The 20,239-nt window shown below is 41.8% G+C and overlaps 1 protein-coding gene and 1 long non-coding RNA gene across 5 annotated transcripts in view; one reads left to right on the plus strand and one right to left on the minus strand.

The window, feature by feature from the left end:
* LOC128422846 (uncharacterized) overlaps nt 1-4,615 on the minus strand; it is a 28,439-nt gene extending 23,824 nt beyond the window's left edge. Inside the window, exon 1 of the long non-coding RNA XR_008332611.1 lies at nt 4,023-4,615. This is a non-coding gene — a long non-coding RNA (uncharacterized LOC128422846). The remainder of the gene's footprint in view (nt 1-4,022) is intronic.
* A 233-nt stretch (nt 4,616-4,848) lies between these two features.
* The window catches only part of UPP2 (uridine phosphorylase 2), a 29,447-nt gene continuing 14,056 nt past the window's right edge, over nt 4,849-20,239 (plus strand). The window contains exons 1-3 of one of the 4 annotated variants that reach the window (XM_053407437.1): nt 4,849-5,012; nt 10,074-10,179; nt 17,782-17,899. In XM_053407437.1, coding sequence (XP_053263412.1) covers nt 10,127-10,179; nt 17,782-17,899 — 171 coding nt within the window. In that variant the 5' untranslated portion in view covers nt 4,849-5,012; nt 10,074-10,126. Of the gene's footprint in view, nt 5,013-9,677; nt 10,180-17,781; nt 17,900-20,239 lie in introns of those variants that run through there. The other 3 variants (XM_053407427.1, XM_053407447.1, XM_053407458.1) reach the window with 3 other exon arrangements.

Genomic DNA, 20,239 nt, shown 5'->3' on the forward strand with positions numbered 1-20,239 from the left:
GGATGTGACTGGGCTGTCTTGTGCTTATTCACTGTAGCAGGAAACCGTGTGGTTCTTTAAGCAGCCTAATCTAAATTGAGATGCATGTAGATAGGAGTTGTTCTTGAAACATTGCTCATCAGCAATTCCAAACAGTGCTTCTCCTACATATACTTGGCTTGAGGTACCGGAGGAACCAGTGATTGATTACACTGTATTCTAAGGAGTTCAGACTTGCTAAGCTACCGAAAGCACTGAAAAATGGGAACCTGCCTTTATACCAGGTCAGACAATTTGCCTATCTAGCTCAGTATTGTCTACTACGAGTGGCAGTGGCTCTCCAAGTTTTCAATCAGAGGCCTTTCCATCACTTCCTGCCTGATCCCTTTTTAACTGGAGATTGAGCCTGGAGCCTTCTCCATGCAAAACAGATGTTCAGTCGCTGATCTATGTCACCTCCCTGAAGGAAGAGCCCTTACATGGATCTGCCTCCATAACACATAATTGTTTCCTGTTCTCTGATCCTGCTCTCCTGCTTATGGAGAAATTTATAAACTCGCTGGCGCACACAAAACTCATCAGAATCACTGAATGTCATAGATGACTCTGGACATCAATGGTAGTGGGCAGGAGCAGTAACAGCTTGTGTCTAGCTGCCATTTTAATTTTCCACTATGAACCACAGCAATCCGCTGTTCAAAGTGCTCGGCCAGAAAAGGGGGTGTATGTGGTGGAATACACATGCCCAAGGATTCCATGTGATGATGCTTCAATTGAGAGCAACACCATACTTCCCATTTTTAAGTGTCTACTTAAAATGTTTCAAGGATTAACTTTAAATATATAATGTGAGTGTGACAAACAAAAAAAGCAACAACGATCACAAACACTTGCATCGTTCAGGTTCATCCATCAGTTGGGGTCTGGATTGGAAGGTCTTTTGTGCCTCTTTGGAGATGACACTGAAGTGGATTGAGTGAAACCACATATAAAACACAGAATGCACACCCAATGGCAAACCTGGGTTTGCCTCTCTGCATAACAGGAGAGGCGGTTCATTATAAAGCCGCAGTAAGGTGACTTTTCCTTCTCAAACTTTCTTTTGCCTCTCAAGCTTTCTTCTGAGTGTGCTTCCCACATGCTGAGATGTGATATTTATTGTGTACTTGGAAACTGCAGCTTTGATCATTTACCACAGAAATGAGTGTCAATATTGATCTAACCGCAAAAGGACACATTCAGAAGAAAGTTTCGTCACATGAAAATAATGAGATCCAAAGTTTCATACCTCAGAATGTCAAAATTGTGTGATATAATTGTGTTATAAGGCGACAATATAGGCATGGAATACAGAAGGCAGTAATGAAAACATGAAGAACACTGTACTTTGAACACTTAAATGCCTTCCTTTTAGGTGTTGTGAATCAATCTAGACAAGCTACTGGCCGGTTAAAAGAAAATTGCTTAATACGAAGCACTCTAAAATGGAATCACTTACAATACACCATCTTTCCATCTCAGTTAATACATTTCCTACTTGATATTTTTATAGGCGAGTGATACTAATTAGACAAAATGATAAGGATTTTAATAACTATCACTATACTAAGTGAATAAAACATTAATAGCTCTGTTCCTAGTAATTATTATGATTGACTTAATACACTTTAATAGTTAGTGGGAAAGATGAGTGTACATTCTTCAGGAATTTTTAAGTCTCTTTTTCAAAATTTCTGACTGTGCAGTCTAATACAATTCAAAGATAGCACACACACATACACCAACGGTAAAACTCTGCTTTTGTTTTCAAACTACTGTATTTTTAGAGGAGGAAAACAAGAAAAAAAATATTCTGAACGAAACAGTGGATGCAAGATTTTTGTGGTTCATGTGGCTACAGACATGTGATTTGACGGTGAGACCAATGCAAAAATCCTGAGAATCCATGTGGATCTGTGCTTTGTAACCACGTTTTTGCACCATTGGGGCCCCAGGCAACAGTGGGTGCGTGATTTTTTTGGTGCAGGCTGTAGCCATGGACATGCTATGTGATCTGATGGTGAACCTGGGGTAACCCAATGCAAAAATCCTGAGGATCCATGTGGATCTGTGCTTTGTAACCATGTTTTAAGTCCTGAACCATGTTCAGAAAAACACTGAAGGGACAAGGAGCACGTGTGGGGTGTGTGGAGAAGGAGGCAGCTAACAATGCAGGAGAGGGGTTTGCTGCTTTTCAGTGAGCTGAGCGGGGAGGAGGAAGGGAAAGAGGGCACGGTCGCTTTAAAGCAGCCAATGGGACAGGAGCTGCTTACACCCATGTAAGCAGCTCCTCTCCTTTCCCGCTTTGCTCCTTTAAAGCGAGCGGGCTCTCCTTCTCTCTCTCCTCAGCTCACGACTGCAGCAGGATCCCCTCGCCATCCATAGGCATTTGCTCCATAAGACGCACAGACATTTCCCCTTGCTTTTTAGGAGGAAAAAAGTGTGTCTTATGGAGTGAAAAATACGGTAACTCAGAGCTGAGGGAGAGCCCCCTCCCATTTTCCATCTGGCTCAGAGTCCCCTCCCTCTGGCTTTTCTAACGACCCATTTGTCATTAGTTAATGGCTTCTGTCTTTAGCTAATGGTTGATCTCCCAGGCGATTTCCTGAACACGGGAAGCTGGTTTGGCCTGTACTTTAATACTTTGTTAAACCCAGTATGCCATCCTTTTCAACACTTCAAGCGTTGGTTAAATTCTAACACCAATCAGACCCAGGAATTTAGAGGAATCTGGCCCCTACAAACCCTGGCACCCACAACTCACAACATTTCTCTGCACCAGATACTCTTCAGTTCAAAGCACAACTTTTTGTGGAACTTGACCTGAAGGTCTGCTTTTCCAAGCCTCAACTAGATTATTTTTTTAAAAAACTGCTCAGCTGATTTTGGCCTGACTTTATTAGTATTCCCTGCATGCCTGTTATTGCATTGACTAGCCAACTAGGCACATACCATTTTGTATTTGTATAAAGCAAAACAAAACACCTTGAACTAAGCAAAAAACCCGGCATTTCTGAGATGAGGACCCTAAAGGAAGTGACCTATTTTACGGTTTGATTCTACACACAGTCCTGGAATAATCCTCTTTATGACGCAGGGTACAAGGGATGTTTTAGTCCCTAGCCATGGAGTGACATGGGGGTGTCTTTTAGTTACCTGAATATGTCCCAGAATAGTTAATACCATGACACTGCCGCCAAATGTCAAGGAATCCGTGTTTGCTCAACTCCTGCCCCTGGCCCCAAATGCAGTTCAAACCCCACCGAAAATCCAGGCCTGTGCCTCTCTGTGCTGAATGAAAATTTTAGTCCAAACCTCAGGGTGAACAAAACACACCAAGGTTACATAACAAGGTTACAAACAAAACACACCATGGTGTTCACTTAACAAGGGCGTCGTCTAAGAGCTACCACCACTCCTTTTACTAGTCCACTCACTCAGGCCAAATAACCACACAAAAGTAAAGCATATACAGTGGTACCTTGGGTTACATACACTTCAGGTTACATATGCTTCAGGTTACAGACTCCGCTAACCCAGAAATATTACCTTGGGTTAAGAACTTTGCTTCAGGATGAGAACAGAAATTGTGCTCCGGCGGCACGGTGGCAGCAGGAGGCCCCATTAGCTAAAGTGGTACTTCAGGTTAAGAACAGTTTCAGGTTAAGAATGGACCTCCAGAACGAATTAAGTACTTAACCCAAGGTACCACTGTAACACTAAAACAGCAGCGTAGTGAGAACTCTCTCAGCAAATAAGAATAAAAGATTTAAAAGCAAGACAAATTAAGAATTTAGGCACATTTGGGAAAATACAGAAACACACAAAATTAAAATAACTTAGCCTGAGCTACAATGCTTTAGAAACACTCTTTTGACCCCCAACAAGACGCGCCAGTCAGGAAAAGTACAAAAGATAGACAAAAGTGGGGGGACTAGCCAGGAGCTCACGAGGGCAGGGGGAGGGAGAAATAATACGAGGTAGATTTTTAAATACCTTCTTACCTGCTCTCACCTCAGCCAGGAAAAGGGCTTCTTAATTGTAACTTTCCAGGCTCTCTGTCTGATAATGGCCTCCATGACAGGACAACTGAAATACGTTGTTCCAAGTAGCGACCGTGTACAGTACTTCCTTGAGATACTGTGCTTCTGTAGATAACACAGGTGCAGTAAATCTTGGGCCTGCTGGAAATTGAGGGCCAGAGACAGCTAGCTCACGATCCCAGACCACAGCCGGAAGACTAGGTATAATTGCTGAACCGAAGTTTTTACACTTAGGCTGGGACCACAAGTTAGGCCCAAGACAGGAATATCTTGACACCGCATACCTGGGAGTAAGTCCCACTGAACTCAAAGGGATTCGAGAGAAGTTCCTTGAGGAAGGGCCTTCAGCTTGGTGGCTCAGAGCAGCTGCTTTGCTTGTAGAAGGTCTGAGCTTTGAATCCTGGCAACTTTAGGAAGGGCTAGGAAACTCTTTTATGTCTTAAACCCTGGAGAGTCATAGCCAGTCAGTACAGATACACAATTACTCAACTAAATTGACCCATGGTCTGGCTTAATATAAGGCAGCTTCCTGTATTCCTATGACTCAAGTCAACATTCCAAGCAGGCATACATAGCCAGTTGTTCAAACTTTTGCAGGTTTTAAATGTGTATGTATTGCGCTGTCAGATAGCTTTCAGATTTTTATTGTGTAAAGTGACTGATAAGGGGTCACAGGGCATGAGGAAAGTTAACCCTTTCGTCTCTTACTGTGGCTCTCTCCGCCCTATCCCTCCCCCCTCCCATCACCACCAATGTGGCAATTAAGTTTCAGAATTTTCCCAGAAGGAGCAGTGCCTGATCCCATGCCAACCTGTCTGGTTTCTGAGATATGGCAGAGAGACTATTCTTTGTGTCATGCCCATACTGGAAGAGCAATTGACTGGGAAAAGAAACAGGGCCTTCTCAGTGGCTGCACCTGAGATATGGAATTCTTCGCCGTCTGCAGTTCAGGTAACCTCCTGCCTTGCTATCTTCTTTTTTATTTTTTGTATTGTATATTAATTCATATACAAATAACTACAGGGAAAATGATGCAACAAATTCTTCTAGCGTAACAATAATGCAGAAAGCAAAACCAGAATGCTTAGTCAAAAAAGTAAAACTAGAGAAATATGGAAACAATATTGAAGACATAAGGGAACCTTATAGCAACAGAACAAAGAAAGAAAAATGAAAACAGACAATCCAGTGTTGCTGAGTTTCACTGAATTTTACCATTTGCTTTCACATAATTGCCATGTATTTAATGAAACAACTTCTGATTACATTGCATCTAAAATAGAGGAAGGATAAATTCTATCCTGAACTTTCTTGTTCCAATAATAGATAAAGAGACTTCATTTTTCTATAAATTGATTGTCATCATCCTCCAGGCTGAGAAATACTTTTTTATTCTGGCAGGCTTTTGCTTTACTGAGTAGATAATGTTTTATCTGATTATTATTCTTCTTATCTCCTGGACCTGTCTCTATTTTATCTTATTTTGCTTGTTTTGTATATTGTTATTTCATGACAAAGTTGTAGATTTAATTGTTGTAGGCTTGCCTGAGTGATCCGCGTGCATTACAAGCTGGGGTTAAAATTTCTTTAAAAATTAACTATCTGACCATAGTTCTTTGTATACTGTGCCATTTTTAACAGCCAAATTGCCAATTAAATATGGTCACAACAACAAACTTTCTAGTTTTGTATGCAGTAAAACCATAAATGCTATAAAATCAAATTCATTGATTGCATGATAGAGTCAGAGATAATGGGAGCCATGCCACATTTCAGTAATGCCAGTGAGGTATTGAAGGGCAACTCCCCCCCCCCCCAAAAAAAAAGTTTATGTGATAGCCCTGAGATTGAGTGGATGGAAGAAATAAAAGCTGTTGTTGAAAATGCAGGCTTAGCATTTTGGCACATCCTGAACCAGTCAGTCATTTTTCACGAGGACTAAGTAGAGCAAGACAAGTTTGTAAGTGAAAATAACTGGCACACAGTGCCGTAACATTTATCCTTGCAGGAACAACAAGTAGGACTTAGATTTAGGTCTCAAAGGCAACTGTCATCATTTAACACAAAGTTACCTGTGGTGGCTTAAAATCTATGAACCTCAGCTTGGAATCCTCCTTGCTTTATGCTGAAGGAGGATGCCGTCAACTGTCTTAAGTTGCCTGGTTGACCAATACATCTGTGCTATACATACACACGATGCCTCTATTTTATTATTATTTGCTAGAAAGATTTGACAATGCAAACCATAAGAAGGCTACTGAGGATGAATATACACCACCAGTCGCCAAGCGGTAATTTAGCATGATGTGCCGTTGAAAGTGCTGAGTACAAGAGCTGAGATTTAAGTTTATTGCTAAAAACATCAGAGCATGGAGATGATTTTCCCCTTTGAGAAAGGTTGAGGAATTCAAGCAAACTTTGCCAGATGGTAAGCTAAGATGGTGTTCACTTAACAAGGGCGTCGTCTAAGAGCACATAGCAGTAATCTCATAATATTAGAATCTGGAGTCATCCAATGAAGATGAACGAACTGCCAAAAAAGGAAGCACTCATTCACCCACTACATAATTAAACTATGGAATTCACTACTGCAGGTTGCAGTGATGGCCACCAACAACAAATAGACCTTTTTATGGGGGATAAGGCTATCAATGGCTATATTACCTTCAGTATGCCTCAGAATATTAGTTGATGGGGAATATGAGCAGGAGAGTGCTGCCTATGACCTTCTCACACGGTATAAAAAGAGGATTCCTGGATTCCAAGATCCAGGTTTTGGATCCAAACCCCAGCAGCAATTTAAAATTGCAAAATACGCAGCAAAGTCAAGCATGGAAATATAGGCTGTTAAGACTTTTAAAAGATTCCCTTCTAAGTTCCTTCCATAGAAAAAGACTAAATGTTTGGTAAGTTAAAAATGTTTTACTTACAAACTCTTCTCTCAAAGGTGAGCCAAGCCTGGCAGGACGGCTTACTTTATCCAGCAGTTCTCAACCTTTGGGTCCCCAGATGTTGTTGGACTACAGCTCCCATCATCCCTGAGCTCTGGCCTTGCTAGCTAGGGGTGATGGGAGTTGTAGTCCAACAACATCTGGGGACCCACAGGTTGAGAAAGGCTGCTTTATGCAATAATTGGACTTAAGCATGTTGATTATACGAGGCTGGTTATCCTACACCATAGATATCTCATTGGCAACTGTAGGAACAGAATGCTGTACTAGATGGGCCTTTGGTCTGATCCAGCAGGGCTCTTCTTGTGTTCTTCATAGGTCTAGGTCTGGTCCGTGCCTGGATGGGAAACTTACCTGGGGACTCATAGGTCATGATGCCAGAGTCCATCAGTGACCGTCAGAATCAAAGGCTGCAGACACTCCAATTAAGAAGCCAGATAAGATTCCTCACATTGATGCTGGTCATCAGGGGCAAGCAGAAGCCTATGCCAAGGAACCATAGAACCACAACTGGCACCCTCATAGGAACCTTCTGCAGGCCAGAAGGTTGGGCATTTAAGGACTGTTGTTCTCAAAAGTGGGAGGAAGCCTGAGAGAAGTGGACTGTAGAACAGGACACCATTATGCCACCTCTATCCATGATGATAGAAAAGGTAGAATATAAGTGTATGAAATATATATTAAAATCACTTCATAAACTGGTCATCAAGTGGTTAGGAGAGTGTTACCACACCCCTGGATTTCTGATAAGGTGGAGAATTGTGCTAAGCTTTTTCTTCCAAAGTCTGGGTGAATGCAAAAGACAGTTTCTCAAGCAGTAAACATCTGGTGGCCTGTACCGTCCTACTTGAAAGGAAGCCTTTGCCACACTACCTAATGTGTTTTGCTGTAATGAGGTTGAATCAGGGGGCTCAATCCTTTCTGAGGTCACACACAGATACTGCTTGCTTCTGAAATTGTCACCTTCCTTCAGTTCGGTCACTGCTACACCTATACACATAATTAGCAGTACTAGAAAGTCTTAAGACCTTAGCCCCCTGATGCAATCAGTGTGCTTGCTGAGTCACTGAGTTGAAAGAATTGTTGAAAAAAGACGCCTGGAAGAAGAAAGGAATGGTTGTGAACAAAATAACACTCTAGGAAAGAGTGTTACTTTCCCACAAATGCAAAGTTTTAATTGAACATGTCACACGCTGCCCCCATTTTTCAAAAAGGAGTGGAAAGCCCCCATTTATGCACTGTTTACCCACATGAGAAGAGATAAAAAATAAAAGCACAGTTAAAACTAATTCGTAAAAAAGCAATAAGGAGCACAAGCATCCATTAAAGAAAAGAAAATCTTCAAACAGGCTTGTTCACACAGACTTGGATCTAAAAGTCTGGCAGGGAGATTGGTAGATAAATGTAGCGATGAAAGCCAGCAATATAAAATAAGTAGCTGGTCTGTTCTATCTGCACACTTGTAATTTCTTTTTCTTCCAGTTTCATTGTGTGTGTTTTTTTACTGGCTTGTTTACTTTCATCTTAAAAGACCACCAGGGATCACAGAAACCCTGCTACAAATCTTTTGGTTTTCATTCTTCTAGTACATTTTTGAACTAAGAACTGCATTGCAACATTTGGATAAGAGCAAAGTCAGAAGAAAAGTGATGTTGGGATCCACACACTAGTCCAGGAGGTGCATATCAGGTGTGCAACCCTACTCTGAGACAATATCTAGCCAGAGTCCTGGACTTGACAAAGGAGAGTTAATAAACTAGAATATTCTGGTGATGTATTTCCATGGAAGCAAATTGTTAGATCTTCCGTAAGTCTTCTGAATGGGGCAGAAGCAGACCTTCCCTCCAGTCTGTTAAAGATTAGGTAAGCTAGGTGTATTGAAAGCAGAGTTATTTACTAATTTATTTACAATGCTATATACCACATATCAGTGAAGTCTCCTGGGAAGTCTACAAAAGGTTACGAAACAATAAAATACAAAAATACAGTCGAATAATATATTTAAAATAAAGGGGCAGGCTGCATTTTTGAAAAGGCAGTAAAGTCAGGCTAAGGTAAGGTCTGCTTTAGAATGTCACTATTTTGCGAGAGGGAATTTAGGTTTGTTCAATTAAAGTGGATTAAAGCAGTATGGCTCTCTTGCACACACACAAAAAAAACACTTCCAAAATTAAAGCTGACTTCTGGCAAAAAGGAAAATGATGAGAAAATGCATTAGAAAGTGTGGGGAAGCGTGACTTATTTTACATCTGAGTAAGAAAATATTTTACTCTGATATGGGAAAGTGAATTACACCCTTATAATTGTATGATTGTCCAAAGGCAAATCTGAAATTATGGGTGTTATTGAAAATCATTGGGAAATGTTGTTCTGATTCAACATAAAATCTCAGAGACAATATAGTATTCTTCAACCTTCTCTTGATCTTTTGCCCTTTTTTAGCGCAATCCTCAAATCAGCAGTGACTGAAAGTTCATGCGGAGGCCTTGGTTTTGTTTACGCACAAGAAATGGAAACCAACGCGAGTTAAAATCTAACTCAATGTTTGTATAAAGCTCGGACGTTTAGCCACTGATGCTTGCTCAGTTAATCCCACCTAATGTACCTTTTAAACCTTGTTTATCACATCTACCTTATATATTTTTCTCACGTGGAACATGCTCACGTTTTATGAAAAAAAAGACCGAACTCTTCAGGGTGCCTCCTGCAGGGGTGGCTGCCAAACTGTAGATGTGGGGCTCTGGCCAAGGAGAATTGGACATCAGTAGCAGAAGGTTAACCAGCCCTGGCCTGTTTGTCTTGCTAAGCCTGGTAACGCAAGTCCAGGGAAAGTCCAGGGAAAATGCCACACCTTCAAAAACAGCCAATCTGAGGCTATGGGCGATCCAGGCATAACTTGCAGCTGGAAGAGACACGCTATTCTACACCTGGTGCATCGGAGAACAAACAGTGACTGGGACCATTCCTGTAAATCATTTGGAAGTAACAGATAACAATATATCATTCATATATCTCAGATAGCTGCTGCAAATACTTTGTGTGCTATCTTGTGTTTTCACAGGATAGCCTTTCCTTTGTGTCTGCTTCGGAGTTGTCCTGGGAAAATTGGAAACTATGACATTTCTTTTAGCTGGAGCCAGCAAGACTGAAATGAACAGTTACAATGGGTAAGTAATTTACACACCCAGTTCCTAAATAATCTCCCCAGGTTTGTCTGTCTGTGTGAGATACCAGTGTATCATGACTGTAAACGGGCAAAGTGTTGTGTTTTGCTGTATTGTGTAGATCCAGTCCTTCCACAGCTCTTATGAGCTACTCCATACAGATTATTCAGACCCATAGGGCAGTCTTTAAGTGAACAGTTATATTGTGCAATGACTTTTAGCTGTGCAATGTAATTCCCCCCCCTCCCCAGGTGCCCCCTAAATCTGCTACAGAGAATGGGAAGGGGGGCAATGGAACAAATTTAGTAGGTCTGTGGAGGGAATGGTAGAAAAGGATGGGAAAGTTACATTGTACAGCTAAAGGTTGGTGCACTAGTGTAACCATTTAGTTGAATACCACTCATTTTTTTTAAAAAAAATATTCTGATGCATTAGATTTTGTTTTGATAACTAAACATGGACTTGCATTCCTATGTAGTCAGCCCTTTCCATTTGCAATTATGATTGGAGAAAGGATGCAATCAAAAGCTCTTGCGTCTTTTGAATATCATTTTAATTTAAATGTAGATTGAAACACAGGCTTTAATCAAGTTGACGGGGCAAAAAAAATATTACAATAATTATAAAAGAGGAGGTCCAAACTAGGTTCAGGCTAATAAACAAAACATATGAATGTGCTGGCCTTTGCTAAATTTAGCAGGAAGCAATGATTTTAGGAGGAAGGCCTGAGGCAATAATTAGCAATTCATGAATGGGTAGAATGATCTATTGATTGATTTGCTATCACAAATTGAAAGATTGAAACTATGGGGTTTAAATTAAACTTTAAATGGATCCCCCCTGTGCAAAGCCTGCCCTTCTGAAAATATTACTCAACCAACGAACATTCCTTGTTTCAAACAACGGATGTGATCCAGAAATGTACCTACCTAATCCACATTTGCTTTTGGGTTTTTGAAGTTGCATTTCCTCAAATAGCTCTTCAAACTGAGCCACCCAAATTAGTTTTTATTTGGTACTTACTTTTTTGGCATTTATTTTTACCCCGAATTTATTCCATGAGGGAATCTCAAGGTAACCCTCAAGAATCTTATGCATATCCCATCTCCTCTATAAAATCATCTTCTAGAAACTAGGGGGGCACTGAGAAAGGAACAAATTGTTTAAGGTTCTTGTGTTGTTGCTTCAGTGTGCATGTAACATATCTGTACATTTGGTGTCATGGGCCCAAGCCTGAGACTAGACAGGTACTGTCCTTGTTGAGCTTTAGGCACATGACTTGTCCACACTGGATCTTGACAACCTCCCCATCCCAGACCCTCCAAATGTCCCTATTTTCCAGGGGCATCCCTGATTTTGAAAAGCCGTCCCTGTTTCTGATTTGATCCTGGAATGTCCCACTTTTCCTTAGGATGTCCCTATTTTCATTGGATAAATGTTGGAGGGTATGGAGCTATCCAACCCACAAGCCATCTGAAGGGAATCCTGTATAGGGAAGTTGTTGTTTTTAATGTTTCATGTTTTATTATTATATACAGTGGTACCTCAGGTTACATACGCTTCAGGTTACATACGCTTCAGGTTACAGACTCCGCTAATCCAGAAATATTACCTCGGGTTAAGAACTTTGCTTCAGGATGAGAACAGAAATTGTGCAGTGGTGGCGCGGCAGCAGCAGGAGTGCCCATTAGCTAAAGTGCTGATTCAGGTTAAGAACAGTTTCAGGTTAAGAACAGACCTCCGGAACAAATTAAGTTCTTAACCCAAGGTACCACTGTATATGTTAGAAGCTGCTCAGAATAGCTGGGGCAGCCCAGTAAGATGTGTGGGGTATAAATAGTAAAATTATCATTATGGAATGGGACGTCCCTATTTTCATCGGAGAAATGTTGGAGGGTATGCCATCCCAATGTTGTCCTGGACCTTTCCCCCTTAAATGCAAGGTTTCTCAAGCCAGGCCAAGGATAGAAAACTGCCACATTTAAAGAGGGAAAGATCTGGGACAATACTGGAATGGGGAGAATGTCGTGGGGACGCCCCTGTTTTAATGCAGGGTCAGACCAGTGCAAATCCACATTTTGTTCTACTATGGACAAGCCTTAACACTTTTTTGTTCCATCAGGCATTTTAAGATAGTGTTTGGTTTTATGATTAATTTTTATTGTTTCATTTGTGGTATGGTTTATTTTAATGCACACTGCTTAGAAATGCCATTGATTAAGTAATCTATAAATGTCTTCAATAAAGCACATGGACAACAACAAAAAACCCCTCCTTGTGCTCTTTTGCCAGGGAGAATAATATTCTTTACCTACCAATTATTCAAATACAACCCCAAATCTACTTCCTGTATTAAAATGTTGTAATATTAAATTTGTTCATGATCTGGCCAAAGTAAAGAACAAAAATTTCAGCGGAAGAGGTTTAAACACATGTTTTAACTCTCTGAAATCAATAGGATGTGAAAGTGGTTAACTTTGCTGGATAGTGACAAATCAGTTGCTCGGTTGAAAGGAAGCTGATTAATTAAACTACAAATCTTAAACTAATTGGCAACCCTAATATAATATATGCATCTTTTAGAATTTAGAGTAATGCAGTGGAGATAACCTTAAGTATTTGGGTCTCAGTCCAACACATTTATGCACCTTGGCTTGTGCTATCCACCTTGGAGTAATTTATACTTTTGATTATCCTAAAGCTGTGAGCTACCTTAGATTGCAATCTCATATACACACTTACCTGGGAGTAGGTTTCACTGATCTTAATGAGACTTACGTCTGAGTAGAAATACATAGGATTGTGCTTAAGTCCCTCTCATCATTATACTCTGCAATGTCAGGTTTACTATTTGAAGATTGATTCTTGGCACTACAACAGCAAATGAAAGATAAACACAACCTTAAAATGCTTAAAAGAACCCTGTGGAAATAAATTTGCAAAAATGGAGCTGGGTGAGGAGAGCCAAAACATGTGAAATAAGCAGTGTTCAATGAGCTCCAGTACATACTACAAGCATTACAAAATTTCATCAGATTAGAACAGGCATAGGCAAACTCTGGCCCTCCAGATGTTTGGGACTACAATTCTCATCATCCCTGACCACTGGTCCTGTTAGCTAGGGATGATGGGAATTGTAGTCCCAAACATCTGGAGGGCCAGAGTTTGCCTATGCCTGGATTAGAATGTAAGAGAAACTCTGCAGGATCTGACCTTTTGAGCTCAGCATCCCATCTCCCACTGTGACCAACCTCTGGGAAACCCACAAACAAGTCACGGGGAGGGCAGTAGCAAGAGGTGACTCAACCAATGGGCTGGAGCCACAACACTAGCTCCCTAGCAGCTGCTGCTTTCTGGGAAAGTGTGTCCGTGCCCCCGTGCACAGCTCCAACTTCCCTGCTACCTCATCTCTGCCCCCCGCTGGCAAGTGGCAGCAACACTGCTGCTAGAAAGCTAGAATTGTGACTCCACTCCTCCAGGCTGGTATTCAGAGATATAGGGACTCTGTCAAGGAAGTTAGCATATAGTCATCATGATTTGTAACCACTGATAGCCTATGTAAATTTGTCTGATCCCCCTTTTAAAGCTATCTAAGTTGGTGGATGGGACGTGGGTGGCACTGTGGGTTAAACCACAGAGCCTAGGGCTTGCCGATCAGAAGGTCGGCGGTTCGAATCCCCGCGAGGGGGTGAGCTCCCATTGCTCGGTCCCTGTTCCTGCCAACCTAGCAGTTCGAAAGCACGTTGAAGTGCAAGTAGATAAATAGGTACCGCTCCGGGGGGAAGGTAAACGGTGTTTCTGTGTGCTGCTCTGGTTCGCCAGAAGCGGCTTAGCCATGCTAGCCACATGACCCGGAAGCTGTCTGCGAACAAACGCCGGCTCCCTCGGCCTATAGAGCGAGATGAACGTGCAACCCCAGAGTCGGTCACAACTGGACCTAATGGTCAGGGGTCCCTTTACCTTTACTTTAAGTTGGTGGATATCACCTCACCTTGCAGTAGCAAGTTCCAGAGCTTAACTACACTCTGTATTAAAAAGGAAGTGCTTGATTCTGCTTCTCCTGAATCACCCATCATTCAGCTTCATTGTAGGACCCCCAGGACTCTAGTATTATGAGAGATGAAGGGGGCGGGAAAGCTTATTTCTATTTCCTCCACACCATATCTAATTCTATAAACCTCTGTCATGGCCTCCTTCCCTCAGATTTTGCACTTGCTTGCTTTGGACCCCACTTGCCATTTTTGGAAACAAGTGGTGCAACAGTAGATATGCAAAGTCCGCCTGCTGAATTATTTGGAAACAAGAAGCTTGTGGGGGGAAGGCAGCTGCAGAAGGACCCAAGAGAGGCAGCAGAAAGTTCTGGCAGCAAAATAGAGACAGGTGCTGGCATGGCAGCCAAACCAGAATGAATCACAAGGGCCAGAAGAGCTGGGAGGGAAAGGCTGGTGTTTGTGGGTGGATTTAGGGTCAACAGTACAAATGCCTCTTGAACAAACGGACTATGGAAACAATGGAATCCCAGCTAACAATCTTTTACCTCCTACTTTGCCATTCACTGGTATGTTTTCAGCCTATTTGTTTCCTGTTGTCTGATGCCACTTGGTTTGTTTTATGTGATCAGCTTGCTTCTGTCAGTTCCAACGGAATATTTTCCTTTTTGTGTAAGCTCCTCAAAGCAAGGACCTGCCGCTTGTACTCTGTATGGCACCATGCACACTGAGAGTGGTAGACACATATGGATAAATGAATAAACAAATAAATCTTATTTGACCTGTCACCAAGGTTCTCTCCTTCTTTTCTTGCCATTCTCATTATTGTGACAGTAAAACTCCATCCCTTCTGTTTTTATTCTCTCTGGATCCATCACCTCTCTCCTTTCTGTTTCTCCCTTCTTCCCGTTTCCTAGCCTATGCTCACATGTGCACCCTCTCTCAAACACCAAACAATGACACCTTTCTCCTTCCACCTTCTCAGCCAAATATTCACCCCATTTCTCCTTTTCCAAAACATCTGCACCTTCCATTCCAGTTCTGCTTTCCCAGACAGCTTACCGTATTTTTCGCTCTATAAGACGCACCAGACCACAAGACGCACCTAGTTTTTGGAGGAGGAAAGCAAGAAAAAATATATTCTGAATCTCAGAAGCCAGAACAGCAAGAGGGATTGCTGCACAGTGAAAGCAGCAATCCCTCTTGCTGTTCTGGCTTCTGGGATAGCTGCGCAGCCTGCATTCGCTCCATAAGACGCACACACATTTCCCCTTACTTTTTAGGAGGGAAAAAGTGAGTCTTATAGAGCAAAAAAATACGGTATTTCCCGGGGGCTGGATTGAAAATTCCCCAGCCTTTCAAGAGGCCGCATTACAATGGCGGGTAGGGCAAAAATGGTTGAGGCAAAACACCCACCCTCAAAAAAATAAAATGCACCCCACCCCTTGTACCAGACACATATCACTCTCTCCCTGCCCCCCCCCACACACCAGGCAAGGAAGCAGCCAGGCAGGCTCACACACATAATCAGCATTTCCACTTTTCTCCACTCCAGCACTGAGGTGTGGGTGGTTGGAAATATGCCTCTGCCTGATCTTTAGAGAGGCTTTCTAAAAAGGCAGAGGGATTTTACCTCCCCAGCTCAGTGCTAAGCACCACAGTTCTGAGATCAGAGACAAACCCTCTGCCTCTTTGAGAAAGAACAGGCAGAGAGCTTACCTCCTATGTTAGCACTGTGGGCTTCTCTCTTATCTTAATGCTGTGGTGTTTAGATTGGAGATAAGCGATCCCTTTAACTACCTTACAATGTAAGGTGGTTGTCGGCAGGTAGACATGGTTTGCCCAAAACAGCCTGGTGGACCAAATGGGGAAGCCTGGCAGGCTTAAATAGGCTGTTCTACTTCCAAGTAAGCATATTCATGATTAGATTCAAAGCTGCACATGTACTGAATAGCTCAAATGCCACAGTATGCAAATGTTTTGAGAGTGGGAATCGGAACTGGCTTGATCACATAAGAAACCCAAATATTTGCTTAAGACAATAATATCTTTAGGGTTGCCAGTGAAACAGCGGGAGGTCCAAAAGGGGGCACCCCAAGGGCCGTTCATGCCAAGGGATTCCCAACACCCTCTGCAATATGATTAAGATCCCAAAGGTGCAAATAACTTTCCATCCAGCCATTTGAGGCAAGCCCTGGTGTTATTAGGAGCAATTAATCTGACAAGGGCGTCCGTATATTTAAAGGTCAAGTGAAAGCCTCATTTCAGTGAACAGATTAATCCAGTGATGTGCTGCTCACTTGAAGAGCTCTCCTCCACTGTGATAGCTAATCCATGACTGCCATTTTTTAAAAAAAAAACCAAGCTATTCATTTGCAGCTGCCACTAAATATTATATATAGCTCAACAGAACCATATGCAGAGAAAGTATGCCATTGGATCCAAGTTGCTGGCTGACAACAGCAGAGGAGGACTTCCATGCTCAGCTTGTGGGCTTATGTTTGGCCAGATGTGGGAAATAGGATATAGAGCCATGGTCTGATCCAGTAGGGCTCTTCTTAGGTTCTTACGAGATAATTTTGGAATACTGCAGGAAAGGCACTGCCACAGAGAACTTCCATCTTATGGAATTAAGGAAATCAAAGGCACAACGTTAAGAAGGCTGGGCGGGTGACCCAGACACCCCAGATCTCCCTCTCTACCAATGAAGCAGGAAGTCCAGCCATGGAGTCACATGAAACAAGGTTGTCCTGTTAGCACAAGTGCTTCTGCTTACACAATGGAACTTGCTCTTTCTCACTGGTTGCAGCTTTTAGTGAATGAACTCTCAGTAGTGCAACATCATGTCATGTGTTATACAGTACTAGGTGTTACAAGGGAAGAGGAAGATAGGGGCGAGTGTTTTTAGCAGCCTCCATAAATCCTCCATATTATGTAGTTCTGGCCAGATACTTTCATATAATGGGAACTTCTTTATAATAGGGGCTCTATTTTCAAAAAACAGTTGAAACTATTGGATAGTATCCAACAGAATAGTTCCCCTTATTTTCCTCTCCCTATAATTCTCCCCCCACTCCCCGACCGCCGCTATGCCTCCCCAAATCTGCTCCAAAGGGTTGCGGGGAAACCCAGAACTAAAATTAAACTTGGAAAAATGAGAAACCAAGAGAAATAAAAAATAACAGACCCACCCATCCTTACTCACAAAGGGGTCTATGGCAGCCACACAACTTCATTCCAGAGGGCAATCACAGTAGCAACACAATTTATCTGGGAGTGTACGTGTAGGGTGAAATCATATTTTCTGAAGTACGAAGTATAGTGTTGGAAAACACTGAGAATTAGAACCTTCAGGGAAGAGGTCTGCAGTCAGCATACCAAACGGAGAACAAATGCACATTTTCTGTACAAAAAAATCAATCATCTGGAAAAAGCCTGGCTTAGACCCAAGTCCTCTTTCTTTCTCTTCGGGCCTCAGCATTATTAATATATAACGAGGCAATCTAACAACTTGCATGAAATTTAGGGTGGTTGTATCTTATTTCACAGTTTCCTCTTTTGTGCTTCTTTCATTGGAGTGTTTTTTTCCTCTCTCTCTCTCTTTTTTCCTCCCTAGGAATGGACTTGTTTATGTTATGAACCCTCACTTGGATTTAATGGATGAAGATATCCTTTATCACTTAGACTTAGGGACCAAAACGCACAATCTGCCAGCCATGTTTGGCGACACGAAGGTAAAAAATAATAATAATACAGCTGCAGCATTTCTAAACATCTTTCATTCTTGCTGCTACTTCTCTTCCACGTCTTTTGCAGTTTCCTTTTATCATAGTGGCTTCCTAGTTCTAGCTACAGAGATGACTTAAAGGTCCCACAGGAACAGAGTCAGTGCCATTCTGCAAAGCAACTCAGAAAGTCCGCTGCAGCTACGGTTATGGGCAATTACCCTTTCCTTCTCAGTAAAATAAGTAGACTGGGGAAACTAAACCTGTTTCTGGTATGATGAGCTAAATTCTTCCCTGGGGTAGTTGCACAGACTCCAGTTCAGAAACAATTCATTGAGGTATTTGGCTCGTCATTTTATCATTTCAAAGTTCGTGCAATTTATTACGAGGAAGGGAAAGGGTGTTGCTGTAGCATCTCAGCTGCAAAAGCTCTTAAGAGCTGTGCTTGAAAAAGAGCAACCTTTAGCAAGAAGTGCATTTGCTCACATGCAGAGTTCCTGCAAGCAAAACTCGGGGTTTAAATTCAGTAGTGATGAATTCACAAATAAAGGGAAGTGTTAGAACAAAGAAGGCTGCCTTCTGCCAAGTCCAATATCTGTCCATCTAGCCCAGCATTCTCTACCCTGAGTGCCAGCAGCTCTCCTGGGCCTCTGGTACAGGATATTTTATAACACATGCTGCTTAATTTTATTTTTTAATAGAGATGCTGGGGATTGAATGTGGAACCTTCCTCATGGGCAGCAAGTGCTCTTCGTCTAAGCTATGGTTCTCTTTGCATATTGGTTGCTATGAAAATGAAAGGTGAAAACTGCAAGGCTGCTCATTAGCCAAATTCTAATTGGAAGTTTGCCCCTCAGAACTGACTGCCCCAGTAGTCGGGAGTGGGCAAAAAATACAAAAAATTCATTCCATTTATCTTTGGAACTGTGAAGCCAATGTTAAGCATTTTAAATCCCGCTGATTTCACAGGGAGAGTTAAAACATGCTGAAATGTTGTATTTCACTTTGGCCACAGCATGCCTTAGTCAGTTTCAGCTTTAACCAAAACACTGGCATCAAACTGCAAAACTCTTTCTAACATTTGGAGCAAAATACAAAGCTGAAGTAACTCGGGAACCTTGTAACTAAGGAGGCGAGCCTTTTCTTTATTGGACATGATTCTCTGGGGTACCTACAGTGAGTTGCACTAAGCACTTGGGATTCTTAATACAGTGGTACCTCGGATTACATACACTTCAGGTTACAGACGCTAACCCAGAAATAGTACCTCGGGTTAAGAACTTTGCTTCAGGATGAGAACAGAAATCGTGCTCTGGCGGCGTGGCAGCAGCAGGAGACCCCATTAGCTAAAGTGGTACTTCAGGTTAAGAACAGACCTCCGGAACGAATTAAGTACTTAACCCAAGGTACCACTGTACTGCGTATGATTAGTGTGCATTTATGAATTAAGTCATTTGTGAATCAGGCATTTAATTTCTGAGCCCTGTGGAAAAGATGGCTGTTACATTCATTGCCTTTTTCAGATTCAGAAGCGGATTTTATTTCTATTTTATTTTAAATGTGGTTCTGTCTTTTTGCTCACATTTGTAGTTCCTGGTGTTATCTCTATAATTCTGTGCAATTCTTGTCGTTTTAGTTGATGCTGTTGAATAAGCAATTAGACCACACGCTATTTCAGCATCTGGTTCTACTTTGTTTTCAGAATAAATAAGTACTAACAGTTTATATTCACTGCCCACATTAAAAGGACAGTCAGCCGGATTTACTTTTAGCTGAAAGTTACGGTCGCTTTGTATGAGGTATTTGACTGGGACAAGCCTCAATTACAAAATGTATATATTAAACACCAGATAGGAAATACCAAGACATGGGTTTTGGTGATAATTCTTGTGTGTCCCATTCCCCCCTTTATCCCTTTAAAATACAGGCAAAATTTCATGGACACTAGACATTTATGGCAGACCCAGATATATGAAAGTTTTTTAAAAAATCTTACATCTGCCTCTCCTCTCTCTGGTAACCATCTGATAGAACCAGAAACATGACACAACACCGTCATTCCCATGCTCACATTTCATTGGCTACCACTTGCAGAGGCAGGGAAATTGGAAGGGTGATAATGTCAGGTCACACATTTTGATCTACTGGCTGCTCCTAGACAAAGAAGAGGAAGAGCTGATACTGGTTTCAGTGTTGTATTTCACTTTGGCCACAGCATGCCTTACCTAGTTTCAGCTTTAACCAAAACACTGGCACCAAAGAACCATGCATCTCATAACATCATCCACCTCATTTCATGACAAATAAATAAGGATAGAGGAAACTGAACAACTTGTTCTCCTAAAATAA

Source organism: Podarcis raffonei, chromosome 1 (assembly GCF_027172205.1).
Source record: "Podarcis raffonei isolate rPodRaf1 chromosome 1, rPodRaf1.pri, whole genome shotgun sequence".
Taxonomy (NCBI): domain Eukaryota; kingdom Metazoa; phylum Chordata; class Lepidosauria; order Squamata; family Lacertidae; genus Podarcis; species Podarcis raffonei.